This window comes from Theobroma umbraticum, unplaced genomic scaffold (genome assembly GCF_002168275.2).
Source record: "Theobroma umbraticum cultivar Fairchild unplaced genomic scaffold, ASM216827v3 scaffold_50.0, whole genome shotgun sequence".
Lineage (NCBI taxonomy): Eukaryota > Viridiplantae > Streptophyta > Magnoliopsida > Malvales > Malvaceae > Theobroma > Theobroma umbraticum.
The window spans coordinates 7,684,629-7,706,830 of record NW_018397261.1 but is presented as its reverse complement, the minus strand read 5'-3'; the positions used below and the strand labels follow the sequence as shown (position 1 = coordinate 7,706,830).

The window sequence follows — 22,202 nt, the reverse complement described above, 5'->3', positions numbered from 1 at the left end:
CTTTGACAAAGCCTAAACCTATACTTTCTGACATGGGGTTTTGGTGGATGTCAAGCAACATTTCTGATAGAGTGAGATTGTAGTTATTTTAAGATGCAAAATGATTAGGATGCCTATTCTTTTGCTCATTGTGTTATAATCTTGATTAGACAAAAGGCAAAAGTAGAAAAATTTGCATAATAACAAGGTTGGAACTTAGAACTAACAACCTGTTCATGAACCATTAAAATAGCAGGCCAATGACTGACATTGACTGTTGTTAAAGATCAAGAGCTTGCAAATTTTCACGTTGATGATTATGTCTGGAGAATTTTCACTGCCATTCAATTTGCTTAACCCTATCCCATTTGGATTGCTCCCACCAATACGCCCCGGCCAAATGTTTACCCTTTTTCTGCCTTTATTTCACAATATTTCACTCTCATGTCGACAGGTAAAATATCTTTAAAAAATATCAAAATTTTAGCGTTGTTATCTTATCAGCATAATTTTTTTCATAGAGAAGTAGTGATCCCACTACAAAGTGGTCTTAAATTGAACTCAATTTAAATTCAATTCATGTCAAGCACTTTTAGAGGAGAGACAAATAAGGTGGTGGACGTATCGCGAAATTAAGTGAGAGAAAATATCATATCAAATTTTTTAAAATGATAAAAAGATTTTAAAATACTTACGACAGGTTGCTTCCAATTTTTTTGAGTAGTAATGACTAATCTAGTAGGTTAAAAAATAATGAATATAATAAATAAGTAAACCAAGATTTAAGTTGGGATTTCAAATTAAAACTTTGATAGAAATGGACTGACAAAATATTCCAGAATCATTCATTCATGCCAATCATGGATTCGGAGGTTGATGGCTGCATCTTGCCTTCTGGATGGTTCGAGTTCAATTCGGTGGGCTTATTAGAAATAATTTGGGCTTCTATTTGGGCCTAATAGAGAACTTTGAATCCTTTATGGGCCCCTGACCCAAAAAGCAGGGAACCCTTATTGGTCTGTTTGGCCCATAGGGACCTATGTACGTGGCAAAAAAACGACTTAACCCTGGTACAGGTTGAAATAGTTGAGAGACAAAACCTGGCACAGTAGTTAGTACTAAAAAGAGACTGAAGAACGTGACACCCTGCAAACTCCCACAAGCCCTCCTTGACTATCATTGTACTTTGAATATTTAAGTTCCATTTTCCGAGTCAATTGTCATCGTACTACCATCAGTTTACACAGCATCCTAGGCTCATATGTTTTGTCCCTGAATTAAGTAGAGCTATTAATTTCAGTAACAAGAAGATGAGTCCTTTTTTAGCCTACTAATCCAGCCCTGATCTCAAAGCCCGACCACATCAGAACACACGCGGCATCTCTTGATTGGTGTGGACCGTCCACACCGACCATCTTGGTTGTCCTCCTCCAAGGGCCAACAAACGACCAAGTCCATGTCATTTGCAAGCCATGTTACCCACAGCTGAGTTTGGATTTTCCTTGGTTTTTCACCTATAAATACCAACACACTCTCTCAGGGTGAAACCATAATTTGACATTCAAACGTCACAGATTTAGCACTTTAGTCTTATTACTGATATTTGTTCTGCTGATTCCCAACAATATGGAGGGTCACCATGCTGAGGGAGATCACAACAAGACAGTGGAAACAACAGATCGTGGTATGTTCGATTTCTTGAAGAAGAAAGATGAGGATGTGGCCATGGCAGATGCCCACAAGCCAGACAATGCGAAGGATGAGGAGAAGGCAAAGGAAAAACTCCACCGTGCTGATAGCAACTCTAGCTTAGTAAGCCTTCTGTCCAACTCACTAAACTAAAGCCAGCTATATGTCACTGCGCCATATTTTTTTCAGCATTTCGGCAAGGATCTTTATTCAAGTTGTTTATGAACTTTTCCTTTCTTTTTGCAGTCTAGTGATGAAGAAGAAGGGGAAGATGGTGAGAAGAAAGAGAATAAGAGAGGATTGAAGGACAAGATCAAAGAAAAGATATCTGGCGACAAAGAGGCAATGGAGCATAAAGACACATCAATCCCAACTGAGAATCCAGAGGAGAAAGGCTTTCTAGATAAGATAAAAGAGAAACTTCCTGGTCAGAACAAGAAACCAGACGATAATGCCTCGGATGGGCATCCTGCTGAAGGTGAGCCAAAGGAGAAAGGAATCTTGGAGAAGATCAAGGAAAAGATTCCCGGGTACCATGGACACAAGACTGAAGAGGACAAGGGCAAGGAAAATTGAAGTTAAAACTAGCCAATAAAACTGTACCTTGGATGTTGTCTTTGTGCTTGCATTGTGTTTACGAGCTCCCTACAAGTGTTTCTTGTGCTTTGGGAGTCTTTGTTTCGTATTCTTGTGTTGCATCAGTCATTTGATATTTCCTTCCTAATGTCTAGTAATGTAATAGTAGTTGTCTTCGAAGCCTTCACTTGGTGAAGGGTTATCTAACATTTCAAAGCTCAAAATTCCATGTGAGAAAGATAGTTTGCTACAGGATAGGCTTCACTTACTTACCTATTAAACTAACAAAAGGCTGCAAATAAAGACAAGCTAACTTTTTATTAACTTAGCAGCAAATAGCAAAAAGACATAACAGGCAACGGACATCTCTCATCAATCGACACATTCGGAACAAGTAGCAGATAAAGGCTAAGCAAAAACAGCTTAATGTTTATCAACCATATACAGAAGAACATCTAACTGATCACTACAAGAAACATCAAATAAACCACCTCTGTAAACAATAAACTTCCAAAGAAAGAGGAGCCTATGCAAAGTTAACAATTGAACAAAATTCATCTTGGTTTCTTCCAGAAATAGAGACAAAACAAAAATTTACATTGCAAAAGGAGAAGATTCTATATACTCAGAGTTCCACCATCTACCTCAAGTCTTAGTGCATCAAGGAGCATTAATTCAAATTTTCAGCTCCTGGAAATCTTGGGAAATGAAGATTCCAAAAGGCGAAAAAGTGATAACTCAGGTTGGCAATATCAGATGCCCTATAATATGATTTTACCTGAAAATAAGAGTGCAGCATTCACTGATAATCACATGAATCTGTCAAATTAAGGGGCTTCCCAAGTTTGTTTCCTCTAAGAGTGACAGAGCACCTGAATCTCCCATAAAACTTGGTCTTTACCAGTGTGCCCAAAATGTAGGCCCTAGACCTCATCACAAATGTCAGGTTCAGGGGCACTGCTATGCCGTCCAAGTGCTCTCTAGAGTTCACAAGAGCTGGTATCCCACCATACAGTGGCACTTGATTCCCTTGCACAATCGTTACCACTTTCCGCTGACTCTTTCTTGATTGAGTAAACTTCTTCATCTGTTCCATACATTAATGACCAACCAATTAGATAAAGAAAGCATCATTAAACTCCTGGTAAAAAATTTCTTTCATGTTATTGGTACATGAATTTTACTCAAAATTGATTATCCAGTTTCCAGTTACGAATCTTTCCCCTCCCTTTAACACCTTTCATCGTCACCTAAAAGCCTTGCTCATGCTAGACACTCGACTTAAAGAAAAGAATCTCATTGCATAAAGCCAACCATCTTTTCTATCAAACCTGACAACGTTAAGACCCCCCAGTTTAAAACTTTGGAACATTCCTTCCTATCCTAAGGGTGAAGTGTGAACTAATGTTTTGTCCCAATGCGTGGAAGACAGCTAAGTTGTGCCCTGCACGAAAGCAAATAGATTAGCTGCAAAGCAAACGGCCATTTCCATAACTAAACAGACGAATAGCATAGGGTTTCTCTCTGTGGGCCCCTATTGAGTTTATGTTCGGTGCAGTTCTGGCAGCCTTTTTAATGGCACTCGAATAAAGACACCCAATAGAATTCAAAGCCCTCTGCTAAAATTTTTCCCACTTCTCCAGGCTGCTAACTGCTAACCCAAAAAGACTTTTGACCCCAAAATTCTTTCCTTGCCCAGTCTAACCAGAACCACCACTTGTTAACTACAACTTACCATAACCCCAAGGATTAGAAAACGGGTTTTACTTTTACCTGTCCAGAGGCAATTTTGAGCTGGAAATGGTGAAGCTCCCAAGGGGTAGAGGTCACATGGACAGCATAGAAAGTAGCTGGGTTTCTGTATGAAATCTTGACCGTTGAATTTAGTGAAAGCATATCTGTTGGCACCCCTGATTGATCATTTCCTGCCTGATAATATACGTTCTCGAACACTATGTGCTGCTCACACACCCACACACAGTTTAGAGAAGAATGTTTATTAGTACTCTACTACTTGATTAAATTAATTAGTACAATTAAAAATACAAAAAGCTTAAATTGCGGGATTGAGCAATCAAAACGGCGCCCATTCCATATTCCTAGCCCCTAGATATCGGTAACATGCCTCATTCCACGATACAAACTCGTGAACTGAGTCACTGAGTTGACTCACAACAAAGAGAGGGTTAAACGTTTCCATCGATGGAAAGGGGATTCCGTTGTGCTTTCAGGAAACGTTCAATGCTAGGTGCCAAGTGCCAACTATGATTTCCTTATCAATAATTATTGATTTACACATTTTAAGTAAAACAACTGTAATCACAAAGTTTACTCAGTTCACAGAAAACGTTCAGTGACCCAAAAGAGCAAAATTAGCTTAATGCTTACGACCACCATTGACCAAACCCGACTCAGGGAACAACTGTGTCAACTCAGTAGAGACCAATTTACAGAAAAAAAGAACTCACCTTGACGATGACTTTAGGCTTGTAACTTCTGCTAGCACCCCACAAGATCAAAGAAAACACCGTAAACAGCACGAAAAACAAGAAAACAAGGCAGAGATAAAGCCTGACGTTGTTAGCCCTGCGTCCATCGCGACCGTCCATTTCATCATCGTCGTCGTCGTCATCACCGCCATGACCAATCTGCACGTGCTTCCAAGCGGAAAGGCTCCTCGGGTTCTTTAGCGAAGCCGAGAACCTGGACGTAGACGACTCCCTGGAATGGTGAATGGGGGAGCAATGGTAATAATGGTGCGTTGGTGAAGCCGTGGGGCTCGACCCATACGACATCTTCTCGACGTCATGGTTCGAAGGGCTCTGAACGTAGTAAACAGGCCTTCTAGGGGACCTCGATGGCCATGACGCATCAATACTCGTCCCTTCCGAATCCGTTTTCGCGTGCATTTTTCTCCTCCCTTTTCTGGCCAACACTTTGAGACAAAGATCAAGAAGATCAAAGGCTATGGTTTTCCAATACAAGCCTTTCGGGGGGTGTTTGTTTATATTAATTACTGGTAAACGAGAAAGGAAAGTGAATCAAGGAAGGAAGTGAGAAGCAATGTTACAGAGGGGGAGGAGTTGCCTGGTTTGCGTCTAATGTGCTTCCGACTTCAAGGTTTTTCGAGTCACAAGACACGGCAATTGTTCCTGTTTTTGTCTATGTTTTTCTTGTGAGTGGAATGCGCACACTGCATGCTGACCTGACTTCGGGATGCTGCTCCTGTGTATCACTCACGCTATTTTTTGGGCCCCACGTAAGATCAAATCCAACGGTCATTAATCATCATTCATCAATTGCAAGGACCGTTACTTCCTCTTCATGTGCTATTTTCTGCTATGATTTCGACCTCTCTAAATTTACATTTTTTTCTTTTCTAATAAGAAAAAAATTGTATCAAATAAATATATTTTTATTATTTTAAAATTATCTCATTAATTATCAATTATTGTAATTAATTTTTTAAAAACTAAGTCTACTCCATTGACATTGTCAAAGTCAATTTTTTTTTTAATCTTAATAGTTGGTAAATGTTTTTATTAAATAGAAGTGTATAAAATTGTTTCAATACTTAATTATATAGTATGAATATTTGAATTTATGAGAAACTGACTCATTTCAATATTTTTTTAATTGGTATTTTATAAATTTTTTATTAAAAATTTTTACATCTGATATGTAAGAGTATATTTAATTCTTACATACATTTTTTCAAATTGGCTTTAGTATTATTTTTATTACGCTAATCTTCATTGGTTGATAGTTGATACCACATAAGCCTAATTTGACATTGCTATTGCTGTTGAAAATAACTCGATTTAAAAAGAACTTTTTAGCCTGATCAAGTTCAACCCTGGAAACTTTAAACCCCTGTTCTTTCTTTCGCCATCGCCGGCCATGGCTTGGCCGACGGCGGCACCACCTTTCTCATATCTCCTTCTGTCTCCCGAGCCCTCCTCCCTATTTCTCTCTCTCTTTCAATTTGATTTAAAAAAACTAAGTTAAACAAATATTGTAGCTACAGTGCAATTTACACTCGATTTTAATAATCGGTATAGATTGATTTTCAATCGAAATAATCCTGATGAGGAAAAGAGAATTACAACACAAAAATTCTATGGGATAAGATTTCATGAACCATCCACACTTGATTGGTTCTTCACAGCGCCATTTCCATCAATCTGTCCCGAGCCATCAACACTTGGTTGGATCTTGACTGCACCATTGCCCTCAATCTGTCCTGCCTCGAACTCCTTGATCAAATCAGGATCAACATTCTCCTCTGGCTCCCAAGTAGCCTCCTCCATATCCGTCCATTTCACGAGATACTCATTCTTGCCGTCGTCACCCATTCGTTTCCCCACAACTCCCTCAGCCACAGCATACTCTAACCCTGCCTCGAAGTCCCTCACCAAATCCTCAGCTACAAACCTTGCTTTAACCCACTCATTGTCACCACCGTCTTTCCACTTTATCAAATACTCCAAGTTTTCACCTTTCCCTCTCTTCTCCAATATCTCCTGCACCTCAGCATACTCATATATTGCCCCCTCTAATATCTTTATCACACTTTCAAGCCCCATTCTTCTTCCGAATTGCGCTGGGTTCCCTTTGGGGGTCACCTTTAGAATCTCCTTAGCTAAAGCTAAGGGTGTCAAACCCCTGTCATCTTCCAGTTCAGGATCGGCCCCGAGATCCACCAACAATTGAGCTACACCAGGTTGGACATACCCAGCTGCCATATGAAGAGCCGTTAACCCACCAGCATTATCACGATGGTCAATATCAGCTCCAGCTTCAGCTAGGATCTTAACACATGGCTCCGAGCCAAGACCTGATACAAAAAGAAGGGCAGTTCTGCCATCTGGGTCTACAGCATCCAAGTCACGCCAATCTTCCTCGGCTGCTAAGAGCTCCGCCAAAACCTTCTCGTCAGCTTTCTTAGCCGCTGTCCACCATGGGGTTTCGTATTCTGCCACCACATCCTTGGCTATGAAATCTTGTGGAACCCAAGAAGGGGCATGACCGTCTTTCCACTCTATCAAGTATTCCATGCCTTTCCCACCTGGGAGAGCTCTGTTGCCGATGATTTTGCTGACTTCACCATACGATTCATCCGCTTCATCCTTAACGTCTGCTTGGAGTGTGTACCCTGTTTCTTGGAAGCTCTTTTCTTGGTCTTGGACAGCGAAGAGAGCAAAACCTCTGTTGGGTTTGACGTGATTTGTTTTCGTAGCAAGGAACTGGAGGGGTTGGGGAGAGATAGAAAGTGGGAGCTTCGGTTTCGGGGAAAGATCGAGACGAGAGAGAGTTTGGTTTACAAAGAGAGTTTCCATGCCTGAGACTATGCCTGGTGCAAGGAAAGTGAGTTTGAAGAGTAGCAAAGCAAAGTGAAGTAGCGTCCGCCTGTTGGGTGTAATCTTGAGAAGGAGAGATTTTGGGATAAGGAACGCCATCCATTTTTTGCTTGTTTTTCGGGGATGGGACAATAACATTGGTGTTGCTTATTGCGTTGTTCAGCTTGGGTTTCGTCCACATAAAATATTTTAAACAATTTCCTTTTGTGGCTGAGGACTAACTAGGCTGAACTCTCCGGGGTCCGACTGCATCAGATGGTGGACCAAGTTTCCCAATCTCCCCAACCCATTTTTATCCAAGTCTAATTGGGTTGCCGAAAGGCTGCAGCAACTGGGTTAAACTATTGGGTCAGGTTGAGATTGGCCTGCTTCGATCTCTCCTTTGGGGCTTCACTCAGGTTCCAGAGAAGGGCATCCCAATTGACAATTTGCTGACTTTAAGTCCTTTTCCCTGTTCATGAATCATGATTCCATAAAAGGTAAAAAGGAAAATCAATTCATAATACTGACATGATAATCTGAGTAAACTTTACTTACAAGTTACAAGTCTTCTTTTACCCCCTTTAGAAATTTGAAATGGAGATTGCTAGTACTGTTTCCCTTCTTTTTCTTTTGGCAAAGTAATGAAATGATGACAAATTGCTTTTGATCTAAATGAGGTGGATTCAATTTTCAGGTTAATCAAGCAGCGGGGTTAGATACAAAATACATTAAACTTCTTTTTCAGTTCCTGTTGATCATCATCCTTTATTTGAGGCTGGAAATTTTGGCTGCAAACTGATATATTTGCCAATATATAAAAAAAAAGAAAAAAAAAAGACTTTCTGACCCGTGTGTGACTCTTCCTCACAGCAACACAGCTCAGCAAATTAGCCAAAATGGACAGAGTCCAACTGGCAGACTCGCCTCTTCAATCACGCCTGAAAGGAGCTAAAAGAAAACCAATCTTATTCAGTGTATTTATTCGTACTTTTCTTTCTTCTTTTCAATCTTGTTGTGGTATAAACAGTTTGACAATGAACACAAATGGGTACTAACCATACATACATTTTTTGGTTTTGCAGTGTGAAAGTGTTGATCTGAACTAGTTAATCAACTTATGGAACCAAAACTAAAATATTAAGGCCCTGTATTTGTCAATTGCTAGCTGCAAATTTAAATACTTGAGAACTACTTGGAAACATCGAGTGGAAATAATTTCTTGAAATTATGCATGATTATCGTTTTCATGTCATTTTTCTCAATATTAACGCGCCCATTAAGTCCTGTTTATAAATTTGAACAATTTTCATATTTTACATTTAATACAAAGATAAGATTGTGACAAAAGTGTTGAGTCAAAGGCTCCATCAAATTTATAACACATATTGACTAAGAGCACAAAGTAAAAAAAAATCCGATTTAATTAATAGATGTGAGATTGCTTTTCTTTTAATCATTGTTCTAATGCTCTCACATATAAATACAACAAACCTATTATTTATAACAGTCTATCACAAAAAGAATAAATAATTTAAAAAAATAACGCTTGTTCTAATACAATATTAAATTTTTAAAACAGACATCTAATTTAAAATCAATTGAGTACAAATAGAGTGGTCTTTATTATATTTATATATTTAAGATACTCTAATTTATGCATAAAATTTCTTTATCACCACCCTGATTTGTTTTATTCTTGTGTTTGCTACTTATTTCATTACTTTGTTATTTCCAACTCTTTTATGGCAAATGATTTACAATGATTTTGTGGGGATATAGAGTCATATAGATACAAATCAAGCCCTAATATAAAAAAAAAAAAATCATCCTTGTATTAAAAAAGCATTGATTTGTTTAGCATGATATGAATGAGGGTATTATATTTGACTTACCAATCAATTCAACCAATATGAAAACTCACTGTCATCATTCTGTCAACAGCCCAAAGAGCCCGCAGTGTAAGCAAAGAATGTCCCAACTCCCATTACATTCTCCGCGTACAGTTATCTCCTTAGCATAACAAGACAAAAATGCTGATCACCTTCCATCACCACCGTCCACATAGTGGGTCCAAACAATATACAGCAATTCCAGCCGTTGGCTTGTTAGGACCCAGACCGGAGTTTTAAAACCCACATGGAAATGCCGCGTGTAGCGTCAGAAATCACGGGCATTTCGTCCCCAGCTCATGCATTTGTGAAATTTTAAGCCCGCCAACGCGGTTTCCTCCTGATTACCTACTCTCGTTTCCACCCTAACAAGGACATTTTCGTCACTATGGTTGACATGTAGCTTACGTATCAAATTCTTATTGGATAGTTTGTGAATGGACAGAGCTTTGGATCTTTGTGGTGGGTCAATCACTGCATTCAATACCCCACTAAGCACACTATATAAGCATGATCACAATCCTCCAACCAACACGAAAGCTTCTCAATTCTTCTCTCATTTTCTCTTCTTCTTCTTTCTCAGATCATCAGTTCTTTTTGGTTGGTTTTATTACTTTGATTCATTCATTCGTTCACTTGCTCTTTGGGGGGTTCCCTCTTTGGTAATGCACTTTAAATAAGTCACGTATCAGTTACTACAGACCACATTGAAGTCTCCTGTTCCGTAAACGCAGTAACCTTTCTTTAGTAAGTTTACCAAAGCCTGTCTGTCTAGCTTCCTTAGACCTTCTATATCTTCAGACCCTGCCCTTAAACCAATATCCCAAATTCTCTTCTTCTCCACCAGGACAAATCACAAAATGTTGCTGATGGTAGAATCCGGCTTTTGGCAAAGATGTGCTGCCTTCTTGGTTCTTGCTGCTGCTGCTGCTGTTGTTCAGGCTGAGGATCCTTACAGGTTCTTCAACTGGAATGTTACTTACGGTGATATTTACCCACTTGGGGTTCGCCAGCAGGTTTGGAAATTAATATTATTTATGCAATCAGTTTTCTTTTCTTTGGGGTTATATAAGGCTCCTGAGATCATCTGAAAAGAGACGTTTTATTTGTTGTTTACAGGGAATTCTCATTAATGGGCAATTTCCAGGGCCTGAACTCTATTCTGTCACCAATGACAATCTTATCATCAATGTCTACAACAACTTGGATGAACCTTTTCTTCTATCATGGTGAGCACCTCCGATCAGTCTAGTTTGCTCCTTTCCTTCTAAAATGGATTTCACATTTCATGAGATATCTTTTCTGAAGATGAACACTTAGGCAACCTACCATGCGTACTAGGCATTGGGCAGCTAACAACTCAGTATCTATAAATTAAGCTGCCTTTGCCTCCTAAAGTTATAATATTATTGCACCACGGACCTCCTATAGTCCTATTAAAAACAACAGTTTTCACAGCAGAGTATATCTGGCTTGTAAGAAATTCCTGGACAATAAACGTGTTTCAATTAATGACTATGCTTCTCTTTCTTATTTGTCATTATAGATTATAGGAGAAGATAATTAAGAATAATTGATGTGTAAATCTTGCGTGCAAGAGACAAATACTTAAAAACTTCTTGAATATCAAATCTAAAGTGCAGCACCATTCCAGCTTTTGATGGTGATTGCCTGTTGCATTTCTAGGTATAAGAACAAAATTTAAACATATAGCATGTGCTGATAATGATCATCCTTGGTCTATTAAAGTTGTGAAAGCGACCATGATCATCCTTCGGACCTAACTTTTGACTTTAATTTGTTTTCCCATCATAAAACGTGATTGGTCAGCTTCTCTTAGACGAGGTTATATACTAATTTGAGAAAAAAATTTTTGTTATGTGCCTAGGAATGGGGTGCAGCAAAGGAGAAACTCGTATGAGGATGGAGTATATGGGACTACATGCCCAATCCCTCCAGGCAAGAACTTCACTTACATTTTACAGGTGAAAGATCAAATCGGGAGCTTTTTCTACTTTCCATCCCTTGCTTTTCATAAGGCTGCTGGCGGCTTTGGAGGCATCAAGATCCTCAGTAGGCCCAGGATTCCTGTCCCTTTCCCGGACCCTGCTGGTGATTTCACAGTTCTTATTGGAGATTGGTTCAAGACTGATCACAGGGTAAATAAACAAGTTACTTATTACGTACGTAGTTATGCTGATGATCAAATCAATTATGTAACTTGACATTCATTATTTCTTTTACTTATTATTGCAGAAACTGAAAGCTAGGTTAGATGGTGGTCATAAGCTTCCTTTCCCTGACGGCATTCTGATAAATGGCCATGGACCTAATGGCGCAATTTTCACGGTTGAACAAGGTAAATTTGGACGGACTTAGACAGTTTTAACTCTTTAATATGCCTCCGGAACATGGTAGTGGTAACAATTGGTATTCTTCTGTGTGCCACAGGCAAAACTTACAGGTTTAGGATATCAAATGCTGGGCTTCAGAACACACTCAATTTCCGCATTCAAGGTCACTTAATGAAGCTGGCCGAGGTAGAGGGAACCCACACCGTGCAGACCATCTACGAATCGCTTGATGTCCACGTGGGTCAGTCCTACTCTGTGCTTGTTACAATGGACCAAACTGCCAAGGATTTCTACATTGTGGCCTCAACCCGTTTCACTGACAAGATCCTTACCAGCACTGCAACTCTTCACTACAGTAACTCCAACAAGGCAGTGTCAGGTCCTATTCCTGGTGGACCTACTGACCAAATAGATTGGTCTCTTAACCAGGCTCGATCCATAAGGTAAAAACTTGATCCAGTTACTCCATTCAAATCCACTTGGAGCTCATATTTGTCCAATCAAACTCATGTAAGTATTTCATTTCGGTGCATTTCAGGACTAACCTGACAGCAAGTGGACCAAGGCCAAATCCACAGGGATCATACCACTACGGTCTCATTAACATAACCAGAACGATCAAGCTAGTGAGCTCAGCTGCCCAAGTTAATGGGAAGCAAAGATACGCAGTTAACAGCGTGTCTTTTGTCCCAGCTGATACACCCCTCAAACTAGCTGACTACTTCAAGATTGATGGTGTTTTTCGAGTTGGAAGCATCTCAGACAGTCCAACCGGTAAAAACATGTACCTTGACACATCGGTCATGGGTGCTGATTTTAGAGGCTTCGTGGAAATTGTGTTTGAGAACCATGAGAGCATAGTCCAGAGCTGGCATATTAATGGATACGCCTTCTGGGTTGTCGGGTAAGAACTTGCAGAAATAACCGAATCAAAAGTTTGATGCCAATCCCAGAATTTTCCTGAACTTACACTACTTCTCTATGGCAGCATGGATGGAGGATTGTGGACTCCAGATAGTCGTAAACAGTACAACTTAAGGGATGCAGTTTCACGCAGTACCACACAGGTTTGTAAAGCCAGTCGTTCTTTTTCTCCAATATAAAGACGCACTCTGTTCTAACATAGAAGGAAACTAAAACTATGGTTGGTGTTGCAGGTATATCCTGGATCATGGACTGCTATCTACATTGCTCTTGATAATGTTGGAATGTGGAACGTGAGAACTGAATTTTGGGCACGGCAATATCTCGGACAACAATTTTACTTGCGAGTATACTCACCTGTGGAGTCAGTCAGGGATGAATACCCCATTCCAAAAAATGCCCTGCTCTGTGGCAGAGCCGCAGGAAAAAGCACGAGACCTCTCTGAAACAAATTTGCAGCCAAAGTTTGTTCTGAATTAACCATTACAAGTACAAAAAATGACCCAAAGCTTTTAAGGTCTCAATTCTTTTTCAACAGAATTTGTATTTGGTTTGTAACTACAGAATCGTCAATAAATGTACTAAATTAAGCATTCTTTTTGCTGAGTAAAGATTGTAAGGCTCAATTCCTGTAATAAACAAGCTGTGTAAAGCTTACTCTACTGGGTGACACAAACTTTTAACTCCTTTGATTCCCTAACATGCAAAGATACCCTCATTGTCATGAGAAGAACAGGATAAGCAAACCCTGAAAGGAAGTGGATTATCCAGGACAAAATTTGAAAGCAACCGAAATACGTTTCCTTGTTTTCATCATAACTCCCTAGAAAAAGCCAATAAGGTCAATGATGTGAAGAACAGTTCAAGAAGGGTCAATCCGGCCTTGGAAGTATTACGACGTTCCGCCTAATAGGACGGTACTATGCTCATTGCAGTTTTGAGCACCTTCGGTATTTCCTATAGTTTTCTAGGACCTCTTTGCATATAAAAATGTACCAAAATATCGATTGTCCCGTCGAGAAAGATTAAAAGGGTTCAAAGGAAACAAGGTTTCTTTTCTGGATTTCCCATGGCAAAAGGGTTGGAGGTCTTTGTAGCGTTGTCATTGGTCATAGGAGTTCTTCAATCCGCTAATGCAGAGGTTCCAGCCATCTTCATACTAGGAGATTCCACAGCTGATGTTGGAACCAACAATTACTTGCCTGAAAGTAGTATAAGAGCTGACTTCCCGCACAACGGTGTCGATTTTCCTTTTGCAAGAGCTACTGGCAGATTCAGCAATGGCCTCAATACCGCTGATTTTCTTGGTTAGTGTATGTATAAAATGATGTGATCATTGGCAATGTCATTACGTTAAATTGGCTGTCTTTTCTGATGGTTTCTGTTGTCAGCTAAACAATTTGGTTTCAAGAGAAGCCCACCACCCTATCTTTCTCTAAACGCAACGTCTGCTATTAAGAGACGTAGATTTAGCGGTATAAATTTTTCCTCAGCAGGATCTGGCCTGCTTGATACAACCGGGCAAACAGCGGTAAGGCCTCTTAGTTTTCTCCATAGCGTGAGACAGAGTTGGTTGTTCATCCCTCACATCTATTTCAAGCTTGCTACTGAATTACTTCTCGGTTAACATTGACGAAAGTTGATTTCCATGGACCCAGAAAAAGAATGCTGTCCCAATGGGGGAGTAGGTATACCAATTCTCTACAGTCTACAATGATCTTTTGGCAATTAAAGGTCCATCAGAAACAAAAAATCTTCTCTCGAAGTCTCTGTTCTTCATCTCCATCGGTAGCAATGACATTCTGGGCAATTACCATTCGAGCAATCCCATGCCAAAAGAACAGTTCATACCCAATTTAGGACTCGTATATGAGCAGCACTTAAGGGTGGGAGTTCCATCTTTCTTCTGCTTTGAATCATGATCATCACCATCACATAAGCGAGGCTAAGGTATATAATGATGAAGTATGTCATGCTTGAACTGAAGTCTTGTTTAACATATATGCAGAATCTAATTAGTGTTGGAGCAAGGAAGTTTGGCATAGTAAGTGTTCCACCGGTTGGGTGTTGCCCATCTCAAAGGCTTCTTACAGCTAACTGGGATTGCTTGGAGGAGTTAAACGACCAAGCTAGGGCCTTCTTTTCAACGGTGGACACCCTCATGCGCAACCTCAGTTCTGAGTTCAAGGAGATGAAGTATTCTCTTGGAAATGCGGTTGAGATGGCACTTTATGTTATTGACAACCATCTAAATTTCAGTAAGCTTTCACTCTGAAACTACATTTACATATTAACAAGACGCATGCATATCTACCCAGACTTTGAAAACATCAAGAGGCCGCTTAAAAATTGGCTCCTTAGCATCTATATTCTGAGAGAGAGATCCCATCGTAAATATGATCTTAATGCTCCTCAATTTTCATTCCTCTCAGACTTTACAGATGTCATGTCCGCATGTTGTGGGAACGGCACATTGAATGCAGAATCCTTTTGTACTCCGACGGCCAATCTGTGCTTTAATCGCCATCAATACTTCTTTTGGGATTCGTTCCACCCTACACAGACTGCTTCAAGGTTGGCAGCTTTTAAACTCTACAGCGGGGAATCAAGATTTGTAGCCCCTATTAATTTTTCTCAGCTGCCAGAGGCTTAACTGAACTGCTCTCTGCAGTTTATCTGCTTGAAGCAGAATAAAAAGAGGTTGATCTTATTGTAATACTCCAAGCATTACTGTAATTGTGTTTACCAAGATCAACCTGGTATCTCAAAAATAGGCATAACCAGGATTTTCTAACTTGAATTCATAGATATAAGAACCGGTTATAACAAGCAAAAGATTACAGTGCATAAAGCTGGATGAGAAACTATGTGGAAAGATTAATAAGAATCATAATTGGACAATAAACTAAAGAAACAGATTACGAAAGAATCATGTATTATTACACATATGACGCAATAGGCATTAGCATAACTATGGAAATAGCTCATTCTGACCTATATGTGATATATTTACATGCTGAATGAGGGAGAAGAGATCAAATCTGGTTGGACATTCTTCAATTCTACATGAGCAGATCCACTTCTGTTCTGAAAGAAAGTCCAACAATTTTAACAATTAATCTAGGTATCATACAATGCCAGAGTTCCAACACTTGACAACTCATATAGTCTCCACAAATCTGTTTCAGCTGCAGAACCAAACCCATTTAGGACTTGATCTTTCTCCCTTTGCATCTCTAGCCAGTACTCTGAGTCCTCGAATAACCTTAATATCTGTCCAAATAGATTGATTAGAACAGTTTCTGCACTGCAGTAACAATCTGAATTCAACACATTTACTTGATACCTTGTGCATCCTACTACATGGCTCTCTTCTACTTTTAGGAAGAAAAAAATAAAGTGGCTGCTTTAGATTTTTAGTGGTTGTTCAATCAAATATAGAATGGACATATCGTTCCAGGGTCTTATGCAATTATAGTTTGGTCACTGTTTGTGAGAAAGCAGGCAAAGTAATGGATTATGGTAGACTTCAAAGATGATACGTAATGTCCTAGAAGTGAGTGAGAAGCAGTTTTATGAAATGAAAAAGGAAAAAAAGTTCACCATTTTCATTGTTGGCCTTTGAGAAGATGAATGCATAAGACAGAGGCGTGCTATAAACATCATTACTTCCATCTCTTCTTTCTTGTAATTTCTGCTCAAGGAAGGATCAACTAGACGCTCACATTGGCCAAAGCGGAGTAAAGATCTTGCCTGCATGTCAGTTACGCAGAAATGCTTAAAGCTTTTGAGATACAAAAACGTGATTTCAGGTATAATTTGTCAATACATTACCCAAAGTACTAAGCTTTCATGATTTTTCTGGTTTCTTTGAATAGCATCTTTCCCTGTGATAAGTTCCAGGAGCACAACCCCATAGGAATAAACGTCTATCTTTTCGTCAATCTTTCCACACACTATGTACTCTGGTGCCAAGTATCCAAAAGTCTTAACAATGTCAATTGGCTTTGTGTTTGCTGGAACTTGATAAGATTGATGATGCACTATTGCTGCTCCAAAGTCTGAGAGCTAGAAAGGAAATCCAGAATATCGAATATTAGCATATACATTGGATTTAAGAATTTAATGCTGCCTGTGTTAAGGGCACAAGTTGAAGTTTTCATTGGCCAAATTCTTTGTCTCAAGAAATGGTTAACAAGAGAAGTTACTCCACAGAATTAGTTGAGGCCTTCAAATTCAGCTACAGTCATCTCAAACTAACATTCTCACGGAGTTCCACTTTGATCAATTCCCTACTGAGAAATCGTATGCAGTCTTCATAAACATTGTGTTTTAGGAACAAAAAGATCGGAGGATTCAAATTGAGGGCTCCTAAAAACAAAAATTTGCATTGCTAATGGGTCAGCATCCGTTTAGGAGCTAATTGCTTTGTTTGGTGATTTATTGCAGCTTCTTTACTTTTGCTGCTTTAGTCTTTCTTGGAAAATCTTATCAGCAAAAGGTGCAATAGAGAAGAGAAATTGTATCTTATCAGTAGTTGTTCTGGGCAGACTTGAATGAGATAACATAAGCATTACAGACATTAAATGGTTGGTGAAGAACTTACTTGCGGTTGGCAATTATCAGAAAGAAGTATGTTAGATGGCTTCACACTTCTGTGAATGATGGGTGGGTCACAAAAATGATGAAGGTACTCCAGAGCCTTAGCTACACTGATTGCAACACCCATCCTCTCAGCCCACTTGAGTTGTTTTAAACATTCTTTCAAGCTTCCCTTTAGAAGATTATAAACAATTGCATGCAATTCTATGCTATCACAGTACCCGATTATCTCAACTATGTTCTCATGTTTTACGCTGGACAACATCTCAACTTCTCGGAGAAGATCCTTTGCTGACCAATGTGTGGTTTTGAGGACTTTCACAGCTGCAGCTTTACCATCCTCAAGCTGAGCGCGATACACCATACTATTTCCCCCTTTTCCAATCACCATGCTGGGGCTGAAATTATCTGTGGCGACACTGAGCTCTTCTGATCTGAAACACCTGCAGGATCTCTCTGCTTCTGGGAACGCGATTCTGTGAAACCTCCTCCTTGCATTCACATTTTTATTCAGACTCAGCTGCCCTCCACTATCCATTTGCCATTTCGATGATGATGCAGAAGAAGATGGCATAGTAAATGACTTTTTAAATTGATCCTGCACCGTCTTCTGGAGAATGTACTGTCCTTCACTGTTAATTTGACACATTGATTGGGATGTTGAGGATGATGGTACTGTCAAGGACTTATGTAACAGACGGGAGGTTGTGGATTGATCAACCATAGAGTTTGTCTGGGAAGATGATAAATAAGATTGAAGAGTTACACCTGCAGAACCTTGTTGGGAAGTTCCCTGCCTCCGGACTAGGATTCTACCTGCATCATCCATCACCAGGAGGGTGCAGGTGGGAGGTAAACTTTTCAGACAATTGCTTACAGCTGAACCCTTTGGCCTATAGGAAAACATAACAATAGAACTATTAGACATAAAAATACAAAAAACAGTCTTCTTAGTTATCAGCTTCATTACCCTGAAGGGTTGCATCCAATTGCAAGGATTGTTGCATAATTTTCTCGAACTTGATGAGATAATGCAGAGATATAGAAGTTTCCAGTGCAAATTTTAACAAGGAAATCAACCTGCATTGGTAAACCATGAGTAAACCAGCCAATACATCTCTAATGTCATTCTGATTTCACTAAATTGGTGAAAACAAACGCTTACCCGCTTGGATTTACAAAGATCTTCATGGATGTGAAAATTGTTCGGATCAAAAGCATCATCTCTTTCTTGGACATGCACTGCCAACACATTATCCCCTGACTTGGCAAACGTTCTGAGTAACTGGAGTAGCATTTCTCGACTGCTGTTATCAGATTTGAGGCCAACAATAATAGTTTTGTTCTTCACTGTCCTGCCATTCAGGTATGACATAATTCTGCAATTGATGCTTGCATTTCGAACCATGATCAAGAACTAACAATCTTCAGGCACCATTCCATTTCATACGAAGGGAGTATGTTTGACAAATTTCTAGCACATCTTAAGTTATGAGATTCTGTCCTCTCACTGGAACAGACACTGCTTTAAATCTATTTATTGGCACTGGTGCATACCTGTTGTCCCTGATTGGCTGAGCACTTACTTAAGTTAGGTAAGTAGATACAGCAAGATCTAACATTACCAACGCTGAAGCACCATGGGGCAAATTTTGTTACCCAAGACAACAAATGCTTGGCCACTACTTTCCCGGACAAAGCTAAACCTTCACTTCACAGCTCCCCAAATAGAATTACAGATTGGCAGATGCCTAAGGTCTTATGAATTCCCCGGTAGCGGAACAAACTCTCTAACTATGATTCTTTAAACAGAGACCGAAGGGAAACCTATAATTTTGTTGCAAAGTCTATATTCCCATGTTAATACATTGTGGGATCCATCCCACAAAGTAGTTAGCTATTCATTGTTTTGGATTGTATGCCTTTTAATTGCCCAAAAGAATGTGTACAGCTTGTTTTCCTTTTCAATGGTAACCTAATTCTGACAGTTTTATGGCGCAAAATCTTAATGGTCTCAACTCCTCAAAGGGGCAAGAACAAACAAAGGTTGTGTACAGGCTTACTATTGATCATCAGGATAATTTGCTCAAGGCTTTTAAACTGTATTTAGGTAACAGATTTGTTATCATCGAGGACCAAGACATCCATTTACAATGTGGATGACAGTGACGGTAAACAAGCCAAGTGTTATGAGCTAACAGCAGTACTTGCATTTGTGAAGAAGCGTTTGGATACATTTCAAGATTGGATCTCAAGTGACAGTCAGGATTAGATTTCAGGATGGTCGGCATCAGTCCATGATATCCTGAAGTTGGTGAAACAAGGGTTGTTGCTGCAACATGTGCCAGATCCACTGAATGGCTGAATGCCATGAATTATCTGGTAAAAGTCATTTATCAGACGGCAGCAAAATCCAATTGCCTCCGGGTGTAAGATGTTCCAAGAAATCTCTCTAACTTTCCTGCTTAGCTCTCACCCTTAAGAGCGGATGAAATGTACCCCCACTCTTCCCTCAGTGCACCTAGTCACACAGCAAGAAATTATACCTTTCAAATAAGGGGTTATGGTATGGTATGGTCATTAAAGGAGACTAGTTAATGCACATTAAGTGATGTTGCTCAACCACCAGTTGATTTGACCCTACTGGAACAATGGTGTGATGGCCTTCATATTCTTCCACCCAGAGAACCAAATGACATTCCAGGTAAAGCATCTCAAATAAGCTCATGCAAGAAAGCTCCACATGATTTATTATGTTCAGCATTTAACCACAAGAACAAACTTACAAGATTTAAATGGATGAAAGAGGATCTAATTGCTCCACTACAAGATAAATATCATTTCATTGTCTTACTGGATCAGCATTTCTAGTTTGCAATTGCAATATTCAAGCATAAATACCTTCAAAACAGCCATTCAATAATTTTCACTAAACTTGGCATCCAAGGATTTACAACATTTGTCCATGGAAAAATTTGAACCCGGAATCACCAAAACCTGATAAGCATTCCAATAATCCAATCACATTGATCAGAGCTACTTGAGAAATATCACTAAGACGCATTGCCTTATCTTCCCACTATATTCCTCAGGCTAGTAGACTTTCACGTAATTAAGCAAATCTACTGACATATTCATGCATTGATACTTTGGAATTTGGATAGCAGAAGAGGACTCAGAAGCAAGCCTAACATGATTTAAGTCACAAATGCACATCATGTATCGATCTTCGCTAATCCTTGAGAATGCACATCATGTATCGATCTTCGCTAATCCTTGAGAATGCACATCATGTATCGATCTTCGCTAATCCTTGAGAGAAAGGAAAACCTTCCAAGCAAGCTTAATCTGTAATTTACACAATCCATGCCCAGTACTATTTCTCTGCATGTACAACAGTCACTATTGTCCGGTCCTTAAGAAAAAGAAAAAGAAGAGGGCAAAAAACCAGACTTAAGTAACTAAACAAGAGAGGCATGATCTGAACACTAACAATAAGAAGCCGGCATTATCACTTCAATCAAGTTTTATTTAGTTTTAAGCAGACACTGCACATATTGTAGGCCAGCAACTGACACAAGTTTAGAAACCACAAATGCATCTCTGCACCCAATATGTTCCAAGTAAAACTCGCCTGCTATTCTAGCCTGAGGAAAATTCAGCAGTGATCACTCAGCAATCTGCACAAGCAAAATAAAACTTATGTTAGACAACGGAAACACTACAAAATTTTCATTGGTAGTCGACACAACCTAACCAAATCAACCCATCAGATCATTTCAAGTTAGCAGACGGCATGGACACGGCATTGGTTCAAAACTGGCTATATACTTGCCTGGTTCAGAGGATTGTCTGGAGATTTCTTCCATAGTTTCCATATCATGTCCTTGTACTGATTGTGAGTAAGACCCGGCTTCTCCTCTTTCAGCCTGGGAAGCTCAGCTTCCTCAAATGCCTGCATTCATTCATAAAAATAACTCAATAATATAATTAATGCCGTATGGTAAAAAGATTAAGGCACTAAATACACTAACCTATAAATCTAATTAAGAAAGTAATTGAAAATTCAGCAAAGCAGAAAGGCGGCCCGTGTAACGTACCTTAAAGGAAGCCTTAAGGCGCCTCTCAGGGTGGCGATCCGCGGGAAGATTATCCGCCACAGACATTTGCGCAATCGCCTCCTCCACACTCCTTGCTTCAATCAAGGAATCATCCCTATTCGTGTTTGTCACTAACACCATCCTCTCATATTCTTCTTCCGCCGCGGTCCTAGTCTGCCTCTTCTTCGCCTCCTCCGCTTTCTTCGCCGTCTCCGCTTGCTCATCCTCTCTCCTCTTCCTCAGGTCCGCCTCCGTCACCTTCGGCACCGGAATCGACACGCGGTTCGCCTTCTTATCCGGTTTCTTCATCGCTTTCTCGATCTCCTTCTCCTCCATCTCGGCTTGACGACGCGCCTCCGCACGTCGAGTCGCCGCTTCGGCTCGTTTCTCCGCGTCCTCCTCGCGTTTCTTGGTTGCCTTAGATTTGGGACCCTCGGCTTCGCGCCAGTACTGCTCCTCTTTCTCCCTAGATTCCCGCTCTTTACGCTCAGCTTCGGTAGCGCTCTTGCGTGCACGCGCCGCCTCGGCTTTGCTGTTTAACCCCATCTTCTTCGGCATCTCGTCGTCGATTTAGGGGTGACTTAGGTTTTCGGTTTGCTCTATCCCTATTTGTTTTTTAATATTTTCATAAATTAATTAATCCAAACAAAAATTTGAGGAGTGAGAATATTCCAGAAGACTTCCTGTTTGCCTTGCTGATTAGAACCGTAGAAGCTTTAACCGATTATCACAAAAGCGCGGTTATTG

General features: G+C 39.9%; 6 protein-coding genes and 1 pseudogene across 9 annotated transcripts; 3 read left to right on the top strand and 4 right to left on the bottom strand.

Moving 5' to 3' along the window:
- The first annotated feature begins 1,483 nt into the window (after window positions 1–1,483).
- On the top strand, window positions 1,484–2,446 carry LOC110418520 (uncharacterized). The gene is made up of 2 exons (XM_021431266.2): window positions 1,484–1,791; window positions 1,915–2,446. The coding sequence occupies exons 1-2, from the start codon at window positions 1,606–1,608 to the stop codon at window positions 2,242–2,244; spliced, it is 516 nt and encodes a 171-aa protein (XP_021286941.1). The 5' UTR covers window positions 1,484–1,605; the 3' UTR covers window positions 2,245–2,446.
- A 136-nt stretch (window positions 2,447–2,582) lies between these two features.
- Window positions 2,583–5,459, bottom strand: LOC110418276 (late embryogenesis abundant protein). The gene is made up of 3 exons (XM_021430957.2): window positions 4,713–5,459; window positions 4,018–4,203; window positions 2,583–3,331 (listed from the first exon to the last, which is right to left on the bottom strand). The coding sequence occupies exons 1-3, from the start codon at window positions 5,151–5,153 to the stop codon at window positions 3,044–3,046; spliced, it is 915 nt and encodes a 304-aa protein (XP_021286632.1). The 5' UTR covers window positions 5,154–5,459; the 3' UTR covers window positions 2,583–3,043.
- An 828-nt stretch (window positions 5,460–6,287) lies between these two features.
- On the bottom strand, window positions 6,288–7,771 carry CAO (chloroplast signal recognition particle component (CAO)). The gene has a single exon (XM_021430847.2). The coding sequence runs from the start codon at window positions 7,740–7,742 to the stop codon at window positions 6,378–6,380; it is 1,365 nt and encodes a 454-aa protein (XP_021286522.2). The 5' UTR covers window positions 7,743–7,771; the 3' UTR covers window positions 6,288–6,377.
- A 2,229-nt stretch (window positions 7,772–10,000) lies between these two features.
- On the top strand, window positions 10,001–13,415 carry LOC110417691 (L-ascorbate oxidase homolog). Its single transcript, XM_021430156.2, has 9 exons — window positions 10,001–10,222; window positions 10,323–10,491; window positions 10,595–10,704; window positions 11,364–11,634; window positions 11,732–11,834; window positions 11,927–12,272; window positions 12,368–12,733; window positions 12,818–12,896; window positions 12,987–13,415. Exons 2-9 carry the CDS (start codon window positions 10,336–10,338, stop codon window positions 13,197–13,199), a joined length of 1,644 nt encoding a protein of 547 aa, XP_021285831.1. The 5' UTR covers window positions 10,001–10,222; window positions 10,323–10,335; the 3' UTR covers window positions 13,200–13,415.
- Window positions 13,416–13,545: 130 nt separating this feature from the next.
- Window positions 13,546–15,444, top strand: LOC110417692 (GDSL esterase/lipase At5g55050-like; annotated as a pseudogene). Its single transcript, XR_016351300.1, has 5 exons — window positions 13,546–14,060; window positions 14,145–14,284; window positions 14,412–14,639; window positions 14,762–15,011; window positions 15,186–15,444. The product of XR_016351300.1 is annotated as a GDSL esterase/lipase At5g55050-like (transcript).
- A 167-nt stretch (window positions 15,445–15,611) lies between these two features.
- LOC110418214 (protein CYTOSOLIC ABA RECEPTOR KINASE 9-like) lies at window positions 15,612–20,048 on the bottom strand. 3 transcript variants are annotated; one of them, XM_021430875.2, is made up of 7 exons: window positions 19,591–20,048; window positions 18,521–18,746; window positions 18,326–18,435; window positions 17,360–18,248; window positions 16,588–16,821; window positions 16,357–16,506; window positions 15,612–16,026 (listed from the first exon to the last, which is right to left on the bottom strand). In XM_021430875.2, exons 1-7 carry the CDS (start codon window positions 19,725–19,727, stop codon window positions 15,874–15,876), a joined length of 1,899 nt encoding a protein of 632 aa, XP_021286550.1. In that variant the 5' UTR covers window positions 19,728–20,048; the 3' UTR covers window positions 15,612–15,873. The 3 variants fall into 3 exon arrangements, with proteins under 3 accessions (XP_021286550.1, XP_021286551.1, XP_021286552.1); XM_021430876.2 differs by having other exon boundaries at window positions 18,521–19,725; XM_021430877.1 differs by lacking the exons at window positions 18,326–18,435; window positions 19,591–20,048 and having other exon boundaries at window positions 18,521–18,625.
- A 135-nt stretch (window positions 20,049–20,183) lies between these two features.
- LOC110418215 (coiled-coil protein) lies at window positions 20,184–22,202 on the bottom strand. Its single transcript, XM_021430878.2, has 3 exons — window positions 21,456–22,202; window positions 21,191–21,310; window positions 20,184–21,035 (listed from the first exon to the last, which is right to left on the bottom strand). The coding sequence occupies exons 1-3, from the start codon at window positions 22,011–22,013 to the stop codon at window positions 21,024–21,026; spliced, it is 690 nt and encodes a 229-aa protein (XP_021286553.1). The 5' UTR covers window positions 22,014–22,202; the 3' UTR covers window positions 20,184–21,023.